We start from the raw sequence: 19516 nt of genomic DNA, 5'->3' as shown, positions 1-19516 counted from the left end.
GACCAGAAATACCCAGAGAAGAAAGGGGGGAAAGTAGAATAGGGTGGTCCACAGCGTCAAAAGCCGCTGATAGATCGAGTAAAATCAGAATAGAAGAAAGCGTGTTGTGATGTGTTGAAAGAAGGAACTCAGAAACATGCGAGAGGGTAGTCTCATAGAATGGGCAGGCCTAAAACCAGAGTGGAGTGAAGGAAGAAGAAGAGAGTGAAGAGTGAGATAGGAAGAAACGTGAGAGTAAACAAGACGCTCCAGGCGCTTGGATAGAAAAGGGAGCCGAGAGATAGGGTGGAAGGTAGCTGGAAGGGAGGGGTCAAGTGAGGTTTTTTTTCAGAATGATGATAGCTGTAGCATGTTAAAAAAAATCTGGAAAATCCGAGGAAGAGAGCGAAAGGTTGATGAGTATGGTGAGATAAGAAAGGATCTAAGGGTAGACCAAGGGGATAAGAGTAGATGGGATGGTGCAGTTGGGGGATGAGCTTGAGACAGGAAGGGAGTGATATAGGAATAGGTAAGAGGGGAAAAGGCATAAACAATAGATGGAGAAAGAGAGGAAGGGTGAATAAGGGAAGAAGGGGGGATGAAGGGACAAGGGAGGCGTGAAGAGTCGAGACCTTAGTAGTAAAAGAGTCAGTGAGATTGAAAGCAGAGTGTGACGAAGAGTGAGAGGGATCAGGGGGAAGCAAAGAGAGAATGTTATTAAGAAGTTGAAAAAGATGACATGGGTGATGAGATAAGGACATGGGACGTGAGGAAAAATATAGCTTTTTATTGGCTTTTTATTGGCTCGAAGAATGGAATTATAAGAAGAGTCCGCAAAAGAAAGCTATTCTAGATCATGGGAGGAATTAGTCTTTTTCCAACGGCACTCGACTTTATGAAGAGGAGTGGAGAGCAACAAGAGAAGGGATAAACCAAGGTCGCGGAGGCTTACGGGAGGGAGTAAAGGGACGAGCATGATGACGGGAGCCCAAATTACAAGTGAGAGAAGATAGAAGAGATGTAAGTGTGGAATTAACATATAGCAGCGAGAACAGCTGGAGAGGGGAGAGAGAAGGGTTGAGAGATGATCAAAAGAACAAAGTTGGCACCTAGCGGCGATTCCATATACTACACTCGATAGCAATATGTTGTAACGGATCACACATTGCGTGCATGTGCTCTACTGCAGCGTGAACCTTCCGTGGCACTGAGAATGGAATTCATGGTTCCAGGATACATCCATACAGTGCATTCATCTCTGAGAATCACACAAGGATTTGCTTTTCTCCGTTCCGTAGGTTGGTTGCCTATGTGCTGCGTCGCCTTTGATGTCTGGCTGGCTCAAGATTCACCTGCCGCCCAGTCCCACACAGATGTGAGATACCTGCATCTGCCGGGCTTCCAGAGGTGCTACAGTGCTGAGACACAGCCCAGAGGGCACTATGGAAGGATGGGCAAGGGAAGTGACCAATCAAGATTAGATACCAATGTACAGATGGACCTGTTCACTGACTTTGATTGCTACGATACTTTACAAACCATAAAAGAGTAACATTGTTTTTAGAGCTCCTACTCAGAAAAAATGCTCTGCTCTTTGCACGAGTTGTTAAAGAGAACAGCAAGATAACAGAGAGCTGGTACTCCACCAGCGGGTGAAAATCGTGCACGTTGTATGGAGTCATTCCGAGTACGTTGACATTGGGGCTTGATATAAAAGCCTCTATGTCAATCTTTGGGGTCTGCAACGTTTGGCTCGCCAGATGTTTTGGACTATAAATTCTGTCAGCTCTATCCAGCATAATCACTGGTGAGGGATCATGGGAGTTGTAGTCGAAAACACCCGAGAGCTGCACGTTGCAGACACTTGCCGGATTTAGTCCATTTAAATGGGAATAACTCTCCCGGCACTAACCCATTTATTTATTTGCCTGCAAGCGTACCTGCATGTTCTAAGGCCACTTTTGGCATGTAGCGTGTTACAAATCTGAAAATAAAGAAAGGGTAATGATATGTCTGTCAGTACTTGACCCCTTAAGTGCCAAGGACGAGTATGCTCGTCCTTTTTGCATAGACTTGCATAACAGCCTTAAAGACTGTTTCGGTTCATATAAACATACAATAGAAACAAATGAAAAACAAACGAAAGTAACTCTGTGCAACGTATTTTAGAGAAGTAGTTTAAGTCTAGTGGGCTAAGATCATTAAATCTAAATACATCATAGTTTAACTTTCATGTACGACCCAAATACGAATATGAGTTTGGGGGTCAGGGGTCTTTGCTACTTAATTGGTTCGGGTAAGTTATACATTTAGATTCCGGCCAGAGAGGCACATGATTTAGAAATCGCCCTGACTGCGGAAAACACGGATTGCAACTCTTGTTTACTTTTACGATAATGTAAAATTCACGAAAGCCGCTGTAACGATGCAATGCATTATCAGATATATGCCGGCACAGTCACAAAGCATTACAGTTCGTGCAAGTCGTGTGGATTAAGAATGCCCCTTTGTGGGATTTTAGATTATAAACCAACTGGGTCTTGTGTAGAGATACTTCTACTGGTTTGGTGGCCTCTTGTGATATGATATGATAGGTTATTTATGACGCGCTCCCAGAGGTTTCTAAGCGCGGTCCCGGCGATCTAACCTGTGTTGCTCCATGTCATCTTGCTTCCAAGGCAAGCACATTACCCCCCTGAGCTATCCTCAGGCCTGGGTGATTCTTCAGGGAAATGGAGCATCTTGACTAATATTTCCGTTAGCAGTCTAGGTGCCGCGGCCCTGGAACCCGAGGCACAAAAGGTGACGCACAAAAGCATGACATGTGCATCATTCTTCCGGGGTCGTGGTAGCCCGACAGCATTTGGGAGGCAGCTGGAGCCTGCAGCAGGTAAGTGAGAGGGAGGTAGCAAGAGGGGTGGGGAGGTGCCATGCAGCGGAGTTGGATTTGGGCGAGACCCCCCCAAAAGGGACTAGGAGAGGGGCGTTTGCTGCCTTTTGATCTGGAATCCGCAGGTTCAGCCTTTTGTAAACAGCATTCGGACATGGATCCAACATCTCATGTGCCAATGAGATCGGAGCATTTTTGTCACTTATCAAATGACATCACAATGTAAGGTCACTTTGAAAGCCGTCATACGCACCGTACTTGATTGACATGGACACAAAATACTGCAAAATAATATGATCTCTGCCTAACTCATACCACTAGTACTTGCAGGGAGATTTTACATGCACACCCGCACTGATAAGATATGATATGATATGATATAGCATTTATAATGTGCCTATACACAAGTGTTTCAAGGCGTGACGAGGCAAGGGAGGGGGAACAAAGGGAGGACAGACAGCGATCCTACTAGGCCAGGTGTCATTCAGATCGCACAAGTGCATGAGGAGGGGGATCGGGAAAAGTGCGTCGGGAAGGGAGAGGGAAAAGTGCAGTACATGGGACAGTAGAATAAATAAGATAAATAAAACGGCCACTGGTGGCAAGTGCAAGGTAAGTGCAGACATAAGTGCTGGTAGGGGGACTGTAGGGATGCAGAAAACTGCTCTCCTATGGACAACGTAGAGACCTTTAGAGACCTGCCCTGATGTTTCAGGTTAGACAGGACCAACTCACTTGAAACCTGATGTTATTAAAATCTGTAAAACCATCGCACGTGGTGCAAGCCCGGCAAATTGTTATCCTGTGCTATCAACGCCTAAAATCCACCTCTTTTAATCGAACGTTTCTCCCATTTATTATTTTTTTGCAATATGAGATCAAAGAAAAGGATGGTCTTAATAGGCCTACATATCTGGCTTGCTGCCATCAGAAAACAGATGAAACGAGTTCACCGTTGGCAAGCAATTGCAGCCTTTCAGTCCGAATGGAAATACAGAGTGTGAGGAGGTATGGATACCATACCGTACTCCGAAACATCCTTAGAGGCTGCGCAGTTACCTCATTTGTGTAGTCAAGGTCTTTCATGTTTCGGTATCTTTTGATCTGCAGAATGTGGGCAGTTACCTAGTGAGGACCCAGGGGGATGACCAGCAAAACAATTTAGAGAACAACAGCAAATCATGTTTCTTAGAAGAAAAAACGAAAGTACTTCTAATCGCAAACTTGCTCCCCTTCACCCTCGAGTCCCTGGAAAATCCTCGTCCCGGACCCGAGGAGTCATGTATGCCTCACCTTAGGCTAGCGGGAAATTCTAGTGAAATGTCATGCTTGAATTTGGACCATATGAATCCCTTATCCCCCCACCTACAGGCTTAACCCATCCTTACCATTCATTTTGCTGGCTAGTGCTGATGGGAGTTGTAGCCTGAAACACTTGGAGTCGCAAGAGCTGCAGACCTCTGTTCTAGATACATGTTTTGGTTACATCTCTTAACATTTGAAAGGAGGATCAAATCTAATCCCCACAGTCTGCACTGGTTACTGCTTTTATTCCTGTATATTCTCATTCTGTTCTTACGTAACAAGTGCAGAAACTCACTTACCCCAGATGCATAGCTGTTACCCCTTCTAATATAGAGTAATAATGTGTGTCGATTTCTTAAATCTAATTTGTTCACATGACATCGATTCCTCGTACTGTTCGCTTTCTGGTGGATCTCAATACCCCCGGAGCCAACACTGTAGTACCCACCTGGAAAGCGTGACTGGCGAAACCAAGCCCCAGCTGGCGGCACACAATCATGGCTTCCACTGTCCCCCAGCCCTCGCTGCAGATGGTCCCCCACTTCATTGTGCCATTGCGTTCCATCAAGACCTCGACGCGGCCCTCGTGCGGTGTGCGGCCCCCACTCAAACGCATCTGAAAGAGGAAGAGAAAGAAAGTAAAGAAGCTGACCAGGGTAGACCATGTGCACCCACCCTGCTACACAATAGGCTTCAGCACACACAGGCATTCACAAATTACCCACAACCCACACGCAGGCTTCCTTTTTGCTTCGGAATCATTTCACTTCTAATACATGAATGGAAAATATTTGCATACAAGTACATTCAAAAAACCTCCAGGCTGGGCACGGTTATAGAAGATTTATCTCCTGACAATCAGATCCCGTTAATAACGGATTCCGTGCCCATCCCAGTGACTATCCCACCCGTTCCTATTGGTATTATCAGCTCTAATCCCAAGATGCCTACTAGAACTTATTGTACCTTGAGATATATGCTTTTAAATACCAGCCTCATTACAAGTCAGCCGGTCCGGAAACAATAGTGTCAGTAAATCCGCCGCCACCGTTGTTTCCGGACCGGCTGATTCCGAGTCCTGCAGGCGGGAGGTGTCACTCCCACCAGGTCTGACCTGGCGGGAGTAACACCACCCGCCTGCATGCGGACATGGAAACACTGGCTCTGTCATAGGCGGAACCGGTGTTTCCATGGTACCCATCCCCATGGAGTCCTATGGGACTCCATGGGAATGGGGCTTTACAGAATTCCGCCTCCAGAATTACCAGGTCACCGGGGTTGTAATGTCCCGGTGATTCCGGCAATTACGGAGGCAGAATTTAATTACCGGTCCACGGCAGCCTGCCAGTTCTTCCAGCACGGCTACCTCCAGACTCGTAATGAGGCCCCTGGTCTCTTCCCAAACATGTCTTGGAAGTAGCGTCTATTATCCAAAAATTCAACCTGGATATTTGTGACCTCACTGAGACATGAGGCAGCTGATCCAGTACTGGAGTTGGCTGTTCCTGAAGGCTACTATATGATTAGGCAGGATAGAACTCAGAATAGAGGGGGGCGTAGCCCTTATTATCAGGTCTGAGTTTAAATCGTGGGAGAGTAAGATTGACACCCTACCCGGTACAGAACTCCTTTTGGTCAAGCTAGCCATTAGCGCTGAAACCACAATTAATATTCTCTTATTTTACAAAGCCCCTACCCCTGACTCTACATTTCCAGCCATCCTTAACCGCCTTTTGCTATCCTTTCTATAACTAAATATTAAACTTATTTTACTCGGAGATTTTAATCTCTGGCTGGGATGTGCTACTGACGTCACTGCGAAAGACATGGAAAATACTCTTCATTCCTTGGGTTTTTCTCATGACATCAGAGTCACGACCCATATTAAGGGACATAGGGGGTCATTCTGAGTAGGGCGCAAAGGGGTACCCGGCACCATTAAGGACATTGGTGCCAGTAAACCCTTTGTGCCCTACTACGAGGTCCCTTTGCGGCCCCGTCTTAACACCTGCTTTTACCAGGCGTTATGGACGGGATCCACAAAGGGACTTCAGAGCTAATAACGGTACCGTAATTTACGGTACCGTTATTAGCACACTCCCCATTCCCATTGAGCCCTACGAGGGCTCAAATGGGAATGGGGATTGACATTTTCAATGGGGACTTACCGGTCCCGCAAAGGTCGGATTAGACCGGTAAGTCCCCATTGAACGAGGGCGTAAACGGTACCGGTAATGGTGAGAGTCATGGAGCTAATGGCGCCATGACTAGCACCAACCTCGGAATGAGGGCCATACATTAGACTGGGTGGCTATTACTGATATAGTGGTCGGGGCATGCCCCTGGTCTGACCATTCCTGTATATGTTTTCAATCTCAGAATTACTATTTTAAAAAAAAAATGTGACTCAGCCCAAGGTGTCTACAGCAATCAGAAGCAGGAAAAATGTGAAGCTTGCAAATCTTACTGAGTGGGCCTCTACCCTCAATGGTAAAGTCTGTATTACAGATATTCTAGAAGAAATTTCAACTACTTTCATGAATTTGCTAGGTACAGCTACAGACAAGTTTGCGCCAATGAAACTAAAGACTCAAGCACCAATGTTGTGCAAAATGAGCTATTGGAACTTAAATCTAAAAAAAGCAAAACCTTTTTTACACGTGGCGCAAACTCAGAGAACCACTCAGTCTAGCTGCCTACAAAAAGGCAACAGTAGAATATAAACTGGCAGTGTTCTCAGCTAAAAAGGAGTCCTTAAACACAAGAATAGTGAACGCTAAATCGGACAGTAGAGAACTTTTTAAAATCTTAAAGGAACAATCGCATGCACCTGGCCCAACTCAAGATGTTGTCTTGAAAAATGAGTTTTGGTGTACAGAAATTCAGCAGGCCCCGTCGAACAAATTGGAAAAATGCGTGTTTTTATATAGGTCAAATGGCCAATGGCCAACATTGGTCCAGGCAACTTACCTACCATGGGAGCCCTTCCCCAAGTGTGATCTGGTCTAAATAGGTCTACTGCACATTCCATAAGAGAGAAAATCTTGGCAAGGCCATCCCAGACAGCCCCCCCATGCCTTTCCTTCGCTCCCATATACTTAAGCCATGGAACGTTTTGTTACTTCATAAAATCAAGTTTCAAAACCATTTTTTGTTGTTGTTAGATATCAGACGAGCAAGAGCCATAACGTCAATTCTTCTGAAGGTCACTCCCACAGACATTAATCTACAGTTCCTGTAGCTGCTGCAAAGCCAACTTGGACCTCAAATAAAATATTTTCTCCATTGATTCATTCTGAAGGTCAGCTTAAAGAAGTATTTCCATGCCATAGCAAGCAGAAATATAGTAGGGAATTGAGCAAAAATGAGCCCATCTCATGAACAGTGAAAGTTCCTTTCAGATTTAGTACTGTCAGAGCTGCAGCTTGTACCTTATGTTGAGCTGTCTGCCCGTCGTCTTGTGCCTGGCAGTGTCCTGTAGCATCCTTTCATTTCTGGCCAGCTGATGTCAGTTTGGCATTTTTGTGATTGGGGTTTCGTGTGTCGCAAACCTAGCTAGGAAACAACAGCACACTGTACATGTGATTGGAGGTAACATATGTGGTAAGGAGTGTGGCTACAATATGTGACATGGAATATTCCTGCCATGAGGATGTGTTGCGGGAACACAAGAAGTCTAGGTGGCACCTAGGTATTGAATGAAATGTAAGGTCTTGCGTTCCTTCCTGATGCAAGGGCATTGGCGTGGTCTAGCCTCTAACTATCTAACAGATCCACACATTCTGGACTATCACCCCCTGAACCTCATCCGGACCCACAAATTGCAGGATTTGACGGGCATGTCAGTATGAGGGCCAACTGATGCAAGTCCCAGATCAAGACCCACAAATCCGGGACGAGCGCATTCCAGTGATGAACCAAAGCTCAGGATGGATCCCTGTGGCTCATTGGTAGCTGGACCGAGCCCAAAGGCTGATGCTGGGGTGCAAGAGGCAACTCAAGCCAGGCAAGAGAAATAGAACAAAGTGCAGATAAGATATCAGATACAGGAGATGTCATACATGTTCTTGGTAACAGTAGGGCATTGTTCACAGGCTCCAGTTCCATTGTACCTAATGCAAGCTGTCGCTAATAAATCTCCCTACCTGGACAAAATAACCAAGAGACACACATGCCCAGCGATCTACAGTCTCCTCCGTTGCGCAGCAGCGCAACAGGCATTAGTACCTTCTGCCTGCTTGGATTATCATAATAAGGAGACCGCCCGCAAATATAACCAAGCTATTGAATTAGAATCTAAGCAATTGTTTTTAATTTCCAGGCATTCAAACGTTTCACTCGAAGGATATATAGGATGTCTGGGAAACTGCTAATTTAGTGTCCAGTTACGACAAGCAGGAAAATAGGGTTCAATTACAAAGCAGCCACTTCGCTGATCCGATCCATGACTCTTGCGGACGTGATGAAATACAGATGTTGGTTTAATCGGATGAGGATCTCGCGTGGAGGAGGCTGAATCCGTGCCAGGAGTTTTCCTTCCCCCATGCCAACGGAGCCTCCAGCCAGTCGCTCAAGGTCAACGATGGGGCTCGAGAGGAAACAAAAAAATACTTTGATAGCCCGCCCATCTGTGCTGTGTTTAGAGAACTGCACCCTCATATGGTTACAGTATCTTAAAAATGACTTAAAACAGCAATAAAAAGCAGGTGCAATCCAATGGCAGCTCCGTTTACTGTCCTTTTTCTAAACATGAATGTAATATTGCTGTTCTTCACAGTTTGATAATGTGCAGCTCGCCACCCACTAGCCATCATTGAACGTTCACCTCCAGTTCAGAGCCACGAGAGCAAAGCATTTTGGGTATGCAAGTTAGCCCAAATGCAAGCCTTTATCTCCCGACAATTACAGAGGTTGGGAATTGGTGGAAGGTTGCACGTTCTTCTAAACTATGCCCTGGAAGGCAGCAGGCAGTCAATGAGTAGGCTCAACCACTAGAGCCATGCGCCGCCTGCCAACTGCCCTGCAGCTTGCAGGCGACACCTGAAAGCCAATGACACCCTCAATGGCAAAGGATGGACAGTGGTTCGGAATTGGTGGAAGGTTGCCCATCCTTTTAAACTATGCCCTGGAAGGCAGCAGGCAGTCAATGAGTAGGCTCAACCACTGGAGCCATGCGCCTCCTGCCAACTGCCCTGCAGCTTGCAGACGACACCTGAAAGCCAATGCCACCCTCAATGGCAAAGGATGGACAGAGGTTGGGAATTGGTGGAAGGTTGCCCGTTCTTCTAAACTATGTCCTGGAAGGCAGCAGGCTACAAGCCTGGCGACCCGCTTTCTGGACCAGAATACAAGTATGCCTGCAGGGGCCGTTGCTCCCAGCACGTCTCACCTGCTGGGGGCACCGGCCCCGGCAGGCATGGTTTTCACAGAAGCACCAGCACCGTTAGCAACGGTGCCGGTACTTCCGTGTCCCCCTTCCCGTGGAGTGCTATGGGACTCCACGGGAATGGGGACTTACACTTTCTACCGCCTGACATCCCGGGCTGCCGGGACTTGTAATGTCCCGGTGGCACCGGGATATCGGCTGGAGGAACGGTGTTACGAGTTTGGCGGCAAGCAGCGGTGGGTTACGGCCGAACTTGTAATGATGCCCAATGTGTCAAGATACCGGCTCAACCACTGGGCCATGCTCCTGCTGCAGCATGCATAAGAGGACACCCAAAAGCCAATGGCGCACGGCCATGACCCGGATAAACAAAAACAGCACACTTCAGCCATGATCAGACAATGTGTGTGACCCCAGACGTTTAACACAGCCTCCATTAGAACAGAAGGTGATCGTTGTGCCCCCTGCAATGCTTGCATGCCAGGCTATAGTCGTGGGTGCAAGTGTTCTGGGAGATGCCCCCACGGCTGCTTGTATGGGTAACTTGAGTATGAAGACAATAATGTAGCTAGCAAAGTTACAATTACATCCGATTGAGGGAGGTATTGTCTCCCAATTACTGCGGTAATTATATGAGGATAAATTCCCCCCTACCATACGTTATAAGGATATTGCAAGCCACAGAGGAGTTCCAGGACCAAATAGAGAACAAGGCTGAAGGCCGAGTTCCTTTATAAGGTCACAGAACTCCTAGGTGTCTTGCAATATCCTTTTTACATTTACGGTGTGGGGTATTTTATTACTTATAATAAATAGCCACACACTGTCATCCCCTTTAATACCTGGGCTCTTCCTTAATGTAATGTAAAAGATCTTTCATGTGTTGATCCATATAACCAATGTAGAATCTGTTTAGATTTGAATAAGCTTATATGCAGCTATGATTGTGTTGCAGAAAAATAGTTTACACATTTGAATAAAATACTTTGAAAAAAACGTTTTCAAACTTCGCATTACGCAAATTAAACACTCTACTGTAAGCAGTTCCTTCACAATCGCTGTAAAGTGTCACAGAAAACTATTTAACAAGCAAGGAATTTGTAAGCGTGTACCAGGTTTGATAGCTGTAATTCTGACCTTTGCCTGCTCAATCAGCAGCCATTGTGACATCACAACTGAAGCGTATTAACTGATTACAGAGCGGTTGTGATGTCAATTTCTTATTACAGGTTAGTTGTGATGTCACAACTAGCTTGTAATAAGATAACTATTTCCAGGCTTAAATACGGATTTTGCAGGCCGCCATGTAGGCTGCCTAGAGGCAATTGCAGAATGCTTGTAGGGTAATTACATTTTGATTTTTGTCTCTAAGGATATTAGCATAAAATAACAATATCATGCTGACATTTGGCACAAAGGCAAGTTGCTGATTACTACACGCAATGCAATGCTGATTTCTTGCAGGAATTGCTTTCTGGTTTGTGGTGGCGGAAGTTCGTGCAGATTTGTCAAATAAATTAATTCTAATTATGTGGCTTTCAATATTATGGGATTGAATCATGCTACTGATTTTGAAGAAAATGACATGTAGATTACTGAACAACGCCATCATCACTTTGGAAGCGTTCTATGCCAGTAGAAGGCAAGTTCATGATCTTTTTGAGGGACCTTTATAATTTAATTCTCTAATTTTCTGGATTAAAACGTGCTTTCAGGATATCAACATTGTGTACCTTCTCTGTAAAAATAATGTGTCAGGGGAAAATGTCTGGGGGTCCCTTCCCAAATTTCTTTATGCCATGGTTCCACTCAAATATAAAAGGCACCACAATGATCCTATTCTGACAAATATTTCATGGAGGATTCCAACACTTCTATACAATGCATACTCTCAAAATACCTTATCATAAACAAAAAGGTACTGCTGGGGTTTTTCTGTTTTTGCTCTAGGTGTCGTAAAAAGCCAGTCTCTATTTTATAATACATGTCCCAGATAATAGTGCATTTATTTCTATTTTGTAAACATTCTATGTTGACAGCATCATGTGTTATGCCCATTAAGTTACCTGAAAACCGGTGCACTTTGCAATACCAGTGAGAGGTACTGAGCGGCAACTGGGGCCTGTACACCCGGTTTATTTGATGGGCTTCCACATCCGGTTTATTTTGGCGGGCTTCGACACCCGGTTTATTTTGACAGGTCTCCACACACATGTGCATATGTTAGACGTCCCTATCCTCACCTCAACCTGACAACCGTTTGGCCTAAACCAGTATGGACTTACCCATGCTTATCCTGCAGAGTGTCAGCTAGAGATTCAGAAATGTCCCCCTCTTGTCGTGTAATGTTTGTCAGAAGGAAGTTGTACGGAGGTGTACGCGGCAACCAGTATACTGCACACAGATTACCGCACACAGATCATCAGTTCTTTTTGTGCAGTAAGAGTCCCCCTTCAGACAGTATTGTAAGGATGTTGGTCAGTATTAGGCAGAAACTCCGCCGTCATTGAGAATTGTTCAGGACATGCCAGTACCTCTCTGTACCAAACATCGTATTCCATGAGTCCCCTCTATCAGGACCTTCCCAGTCCCAGGAACTCTACAGCATCCAAACCCTACCTTTAGCACTACCCACGCAGCACTACCCCAGAAACACTTGTGTACCGGCACGTTATAAACGTCATATCATATAATACCCACTCAAAGCTGTTGACTACTTGCCCAATGCGCTTTCTTTTCCAGCCAAACCCACTATGTTCCATATCCTTAGCGGACCCCAAGACCATGATTGTCACCCGGGCTGGGGTGGAGAGCACTCCCAGCGTTCCCACCTCTGCTGCATTGGGATCCCTCCCGGCCTACGGCTGGTTGTCTAAATATTGGTAAGTGGATATGCGCTTCGGGCGACATTTGGCAATCATCAAAATGAATGTAATACTTCCTGTCTTGTGACGTTATTGACTGATCTCTTTTTCCTTTTATAGAGTGATCAAATCAGGTGATATAACTCAGTAGGTTAATGCATCTTCAGCAGAGATTTCTTTGCCACCTGGAGATCACATGTCTAAGGTCCTGATGGTGCCCCTCTGTCGCTAATTATTTCCAAGGTTGATAAAAGAATCTCTATTGCGGTGGGTAATACTAATACCTGCGTGGAAGCAATAGTGTGTGTTGAGTTTGCCACATAAATATTTCAATTCTATGTCCGCCAAGCCACTTTGATCCGCATCTCTAACGAGCCAGGTGACACTTTACATGTTCACACTTCATCGGCCCATTTTCTTGTGCACAGTTGCTACACTATCCCATCGCAGGAGTGAGTAACTCAACCAGTCCTTGATCTTGTGGAATGTGGGGCTCGCAGTCCTGTATTCATGGTGGCTAAAGAAATAACAAAGAACTGCACCGTCATTAGTGCGTGCACGAGAAACCTGTTTGTGTTGTCAGCAGCCTGTAGAAGCTGCTTGCACTGTGCATTCATAAAGTCACTGGGCCACTAGTGCTTGCTATGAGATGTCGCTTGTACAGTCAGCAGCCTGTGGGAAATTCTTACACTGTTCATTCATGATATGGTAGGTTATTCATAACACGCTTAATACGCGGACCCGAACCTGTGGTGCTCCGCGTTGTCTTGCTTCCCAGTCGAGCACGTTGCCGCTGAGCTATCCTCCCGAGGCAATTGATCCAGTAGTGCTGGGCATGGGATCTCTGCTTGTGTTGTCACTTGTCAGCAGGCTGTGGGAGCTGCTTGCCGTGTTCATTCTTTTAGGCATTGAGCTGAAATCTGACGCAGTTCTATATTCAAGCACACTCTGATTCATGGAATTAGTTGCGCCGAAAAACGGAGATTTGTGCGCCATTCTGCCCGCAAATCTCTGTTTAACAAATGGGGATTTGCGGGCAGAATGGGGCACAAATCCCTGTTTTTCGGCGCAAAAATTCCATGAATCAGTCTGTGTATTGTTCAGTACTGCTTTTTTTTCACTGAAGTCTGATTCTTGCTGGGTTCCTGTTCATTATGCATGCAGGAGTTGTACAAATTCCAGAATGCAAGAGTAAAAACAGGGCTGCCAGGTCTCCCCACGTTTGGAATAATGAAAGGGGAAAGCTCGGTTGAGGTGGTTCCAAGGGAGGGGAGCACACACACTTGTGTGATGAGCGTGCTGATAGCTAGTACCTTAGTATTGCTTTCCTGACTAATGCCAACCCCAGGTGAGGCCACCATTCCAGGACTGCACGCTGCATAAAACTTAAAAATCTTGAAGTTGGTTTGGGCTGATGAACATTTAAATGTGTTCATTTAAATAAAATGCAGGGTGCAGGCATGTTTGAATGAATTAGTCAAGTTCAAAAAGTAGAAAGACAAGGGGCCTAGTTCACAGAAGGTCTAGCGCGGAGCAAAGTGACTTTGCACTGCAAAAGTACTCTTTGCACTGCGCTAAATGGGCCTAATTCACACAAAAAAGCGCTAAACTGCAACATCGTAAGCATGCACAAACGTTCCAAAAACAGCAATATTCAGACAGTTGCGTAAACAGACCAAGGGCCCGATTCATGGAATATTTGCCCAGTTCAAAGTGACTTTGCACTGCTGAGAAGTGACTTTGCACTGCTGACACAAACCCTGATTCATGGAACCGTTAAAAGTGTATTTTTGCCGTGCAAAGTCTGGGCAAAGTAATTTTGTGCTGCAAAAATGACTATGCGCTGACTTTGCGCACCAAAGTACACATTGCACGGTTCCATGAATCAGGGTTTGTGTTGGCCGAGCAAAGTCACTTTTCAGCAGTGCAAAGTCACTGTGACCTGGGCAAATATTCCATGAATCGTGCCCTAAGAGTCAGTGCAAAAAAGGACATTTGCAGGATGAGAGATGAGGGCATATCTGCCAATCCAGAATGGGATTTATAAAGCAAAATCCGGCAGCCCATAAAAAGCCATCCCAGCTGTACAGCGCCTTGCATGCCAGCCTTGGATGTAAAACTCTCATTACTCTTTCTGTCCCCTTATTTCTGCTTTAACTATATCATGAAGAAGTTCTTTGTGACTTTCAAAACTCATGCCTTATTCCATCTCAGCATCATATTTTTATTTAGTCCTATAAAACATTAGGAAAACTCAAACTTAAGTGTTTTTTTTTTTAAAACTGGACTAACTCATCAAAAAACGTGTTTTGCTCAATTTAAACAGTTTGGGGAGAAGTCTCTCTGCGCGCAAGGCTTCGTCCACTGGACCTTTATGAACCTGAACTTCATGGTAAAAGTTGTCCACCTGAGATTCTGCAGTAGACGGAAACCTATCAGTGCACTTTGCCCTCTGCCGCCCGCGGTCAATACGATCGGAACCCCATGAAGATCTGGACCTCTAAATGCTACTGGATCCACAAAGCCTTGGCCAAAGTCCACTGGTCCTATCCAATCAGCGAGCTCTAAACCAGCTGAAAGGTGTCCTGCAGTGCTGTAGTAAACCCCCTCCCAATTAAGAATGAGATACATTTATGATAGTCAGTGACAGGGGATATTAGCACTGCCTGCAGCTGGCATTCCTAGCACCGATATCTGCTAATATCGGATCAATATCGCTGGGCGCACTGACCTGCTTCTGGAAGCCCATGGCTGGCACGTTGCACCTCACGGAGGCATCCTCCTCGTGGTTGCATCCCAGGGAGCGCGTGTTGAACTTGCAGTCTGTGATGGATTTCTCGAAGCCCGTGCATTCAATGTCGTTCATGTGTATGGGGCCCATTCCTGTAAGTGAAAGAAAGGAAAGTTACCATCACGCTCAATTATCTGGATGAAATGAGACAGGGGTCGAAATTGCCAGTCAAACCACAGGTTTTGATTAAAAGGTGTACAAACAGCATCTATTGATCAAGGGCTGCATGTAAGCATTCGGAAGATTGCTTGAGGGTGAGTGCTGTCTCGCTTGATTACTGGATTGCCCTAGCATTGGGAAACTTTAATATTCTTACCAGAGCTACTTCAATCATGCATATTACTGCGGGATAACTGCTGATTGGCCCTGGGCACTACATTCATTCATTTCATTGGTCATATTTTCTAGTCCCGTCTCAGAGGACAGAAGCCCTTAAAATCAGCGGGACGCGTGCCGTCAGCAAGCGCATTTGGAAGAGTGCTTGTGGGCGAGTGCTGTCTCGCTCTCTTGTGGTCCCGGCACTGCTGAGGGTGTAGTTATACTTGACTTTTAAAAATTCATTTCTACTCCTTGCTTCTTGTTATTGTTGACATGTTTCTATTGTAGCATCTGAAGTATTGCTCTATAGCTACAGGTGCTCTCCACACAGCGTGCGTCATGGGGGAGGGGCATCGGACTAAGCTTGCCCCTTAAGCCGGTCGGGCATTCCCTGCGAACATGCAGGGTAGTGGGTTTGATTTCATTGGGAGCTGAATGGTTCATGATTTAAGGAGCGGGAAGCTAAGAAATAAATTAAGATGTCTTTTTTCACTTCCCCTACGTCAGCCCATAAGGATAAGATACAGACAGACTGGTTTCTTGAATATGAAGCAAAGCTTGTCTACAAGTATTTTATCACCAAAATGGTCTGTTCAGCATAAAGATGTGGGAGACATTGTACAAGGTGGGGTGTAAATCAGTCTTTAACTTCTCCTATTGAAACTATGGTTTCACCTTCTATGTTGACTTCAAGTACATCAGACGATTTACTTATGGCAGCAGTGAATTTAGATGGGTCTACTCTCTTGGAAACTGGTGGGACAAATGTACAGTCTTTTGCATCATTGGAATATTTAGACCCCGATGATGTACTAGATTATCCTGTTGCAGATCTAATTTGTGATGTCTCCAATTTGGCTCCAGCCATTTCTAGTGAGCTGGCTAACGAGTACAGCTGTCCCTTGGTCCTAGGCGATCTTTCTTTTGGGGCTGAGGATTCCGAAGAGGAGGTTCCATTGCATAGATTTCAAGCGGGGGGGGGGGTTCTACCTGAGGCTTCTTCAGCTTCCCCTGTCATATTACCCCAGGTTACTCAGGGGAGGGAAATTTACTTCAGGGATACACCTACACCTGGGTCTGTTAACATTTTGTACGAGTCACCTCAGCCCCCCCCATTAGAAAAGGATTACTGCTCTTCTACAGGTAAAGTTTCATTTAGGGAGCAGACTCTAGATGCGTTTTCTTTCCCAGTATTATCTAGGATTTTTAACTCAATGCATTGAGGTAAATACCTCACAATATGAGTTGTGTGAGGTGCGTACGTCCCTAAAGGAAGTACTGGGGAAGATGTCATTTCTGGAAGGGTTTATTATGGCTCACCAGTCCAAAGTGGCTAAATCTGTAGTACGCGAGGAATCTGATATTGCTACTATTGTGGCTGAGGTGCTTAAGAGGGTGTGTGACAAAAATTCTATAATGGAATATAAAGTAATTTGCTCTACAGGCCTAGGTGCTTCTTCACCGCTGTGAGACCTAAACACTTCAGAGTTGCCTGTTGAGGGTGTGGTAGATGTAATTAGTCAAACATGCAAATACCAACAATAAAGTATGCCGATTAAAAAAACGAAAAATCAGAAGGCTATTTCTAAGTAGGCAAATAGGGGCTCAATTAAATTTTTGTGCGGCCTAGATCCGGTCTCTAGTACACGATCCTGTAACTAAGTGACATTAAATACTGTGGCCTTGTGTAATCATGAAATAGTTTTTTCTGTAAATCACTCAAGAGTAACTATGATTGAAAATCCTCCAAAATTGGCTTCTATGTTTAATTAATCGGCCTATGAACAAAATAATTTACAGTCCCTACCCATGTCTGACGGTGAAAATAAATCCCCAAAAGAATTGACTATAGATGTAAATGACAGTATGGATTCCACTTGTGCTTCTGTTTATTCCAATGGATTGTACATTCCTGATCCTTCTCCCAAAGGCTTCAGCCATGCCATACATCAGGAAGATATAAATATTAACACTAGGGAAAAGATAAAAGAAGCAATAGCGACTTTGTGGCTATACGTGCGTACCACCTTCTGTTTCTAATTTAACAAATCATGAGCTGGTTTCAAGGATGCACACCGGGCCAGTGGTGGCTCCATTGAGGTCAAGCCATGTAGTTCCTTTGTCCGACTCAGTTGCTGTTATAACTTCTTCACCTGAAGGTGTGTTTGCAATCTTCCATACTTTGGAGGAAAGAAGGCAGTTAATTAACAAACCTTTAACTGTGGCGAAACCTACGACCCACGTACCACTAAAAGGGTTCTCCTTACCAACATAAATAAACCTACCCTTTACCCAAAATATCGGATGCTGACCAGGAATTATGCTGTCCTGTAGTCACTTCTGAGGCTAAGCCGGTATATGGCGACAATCCTCATTTTTTAATGTTGGAGTGTAACTTTAGACTACGAGGTTACTAGCCCCTTAACAGACTGGATATCTCCTTGAATAGTGCCGAAATGTATAATCTGTCAACAAATACGTCATTGGATATTGCATGTGTGGCATTTGTTGACCACACCAGACTTATAGGGTTACTATTGGCATATTCTCTAAAATGATTCATGGCTTTGTAACTTGCTGAAACCGAACATTTTAAGACGATGGGCTATGAATTGTATGGTGTGTCAGATGGAACTGTCAATGAGAGGGTTTTGCCTATAGAAGCTGTGAATAACCCTATGCGTGTGCTTGAGACACTTGGTTAATGTGAATTCTGGGCAGACACATGATTCTCATTTGGTTAATAGTGCCGAAAGGTCCCTAAACCAAAGGACGGTTCCTTATGATTGGGCCCAGATTGTTAACACTCTTCATACAAACAACAACTATCTAGTCAATTGAAGTTCAGATAATGTCAACTTATACATTTTATCATGGAATACACAAGGGTTTCATCACTTACTGGAGAAGCAGGGGTTGTGGCAATCATTTGACTTAATTTGCTTCCATGAAACTTGGGTTATGGATGAACCAATGCTGAGTGGCTTTACCTTCTGCTACACGCCTGCTACTAGAGGGTTGAAGGGCCGCCCCATGGGTGGGGCCCCTTGTGTGCACTGAGACTCAAGCACAAGGCACCTATGGAAACTTTGTCTTACTTGCAGTAAATCTTAAATGGCAGGATTACGGATGTAATAACTATAATTCTTGTGTTGTTCTCAGCATCTCATTTAATCCTCTAAATAATACTCTGAAGACTTTTCTGGGTGATTTATCTGATATGCTTAGCATATGTATTTGTGATGACGGTGCCTCTCTTATTGTTTTACGTGAGTTTAACAGTGAATGTCGTAATAATGATTTTATTGTTGAAAGATAGGGCTACTTGTTCTTTTGCAACTAAAAAGCGGGGTAGATTAATTAGGGAAGGCCTAGAATACTGGAATTTGGATGTCACATTAAAAATAAACTCAATCCGAGAGATAAAAATAAATGCAAAGACCATTGCTCAATGGAGAATAAATCAAAAATAAAAAAATAAAACAATCCAATGAAGAACTATGTACAAAACATCCAAGGGTCCATGAGCCCAACTGAACAAAGGAAACCTACCAAAAACCCTAACTAAAATGCAACTATATGCAAAAAGTGGAGCTGTGTCCGTCGACTCCAAATCATAAGAAGAAACAAATGGAACCTAAAACTAAAGAACTATATACAAAGGCGGCGGGCAAGTCCAGCGGCTCACTCCGTGGTGTTCCGGGCCAGGGCATCATCAAACTCCTCGTCTATGTCCCAGAGGCGGTCCTGTTCCATGGTCCCGAGGGTCCGCAGGGATGACGCCATCTGCTCCTCCAACCCCCTGCGGATTGCCACGAGGCACTCGGCCCGCCTCAGGGCCCTCCGCATGGAGTTCTCCGCCCTGACCATCGTGAGCCGCGCCTCTTCCGCCCGCCGCCGCTCCGCACCTATTTGCTGGCCCAACCGCAGCCACACGGAAGACACTTCCTGTCCTGGGTCCTCCTGCCCTCCGGCCGATGCCT

The 19516-nt window shown here is 45.1% G+C and overlaps 1 protein-coding gene across 1 annotated transcript in view; it reads right to left on the bottom strand.

Annotated features, from left to right (window-relative positions):
* The window catches only part of LOXL2 (lysyl oxidase like 2), a 361884-nt gene that overhangs the window by 88245 nt on the left and 254123 nt on the right, over positions 1-19516 (bottom strand). The window contains exons 7-8 of the mRNA XM_069617615.1: positions 15156-15307; positions 4623-4790 (exon numbers count right to left, since the gene is read on the bottom strand). Coding sequence (XP_069473716.1) covers positions 4623-4790; positions 15156-15307 — 320 coding nt within the window. The remainder of the gene's footprint in view (positions 1-4622; positions 4791-15155; positions 15308-19516) is intronic.

The sequence above is a fragment of the Ambystoma mexicanum genome, chromosome 10 (genome assembly GCF_040938575.1).
Source record: "Ambystoma mexicanum isolate Mex_15411 chromosome 10, UKY_AmexF1_1, whole genome shotgun sequence".
Classification (NCBI taxonomy): Eukaryota; Metazoa; Chordata; class Amphibia; order Caudata; family Ambystomatidae; genus Ambystoma; species Ambystoma mexicanum.
This window is presented reverse-complemented; position numbering and strand designations above follow the sequence as displayed.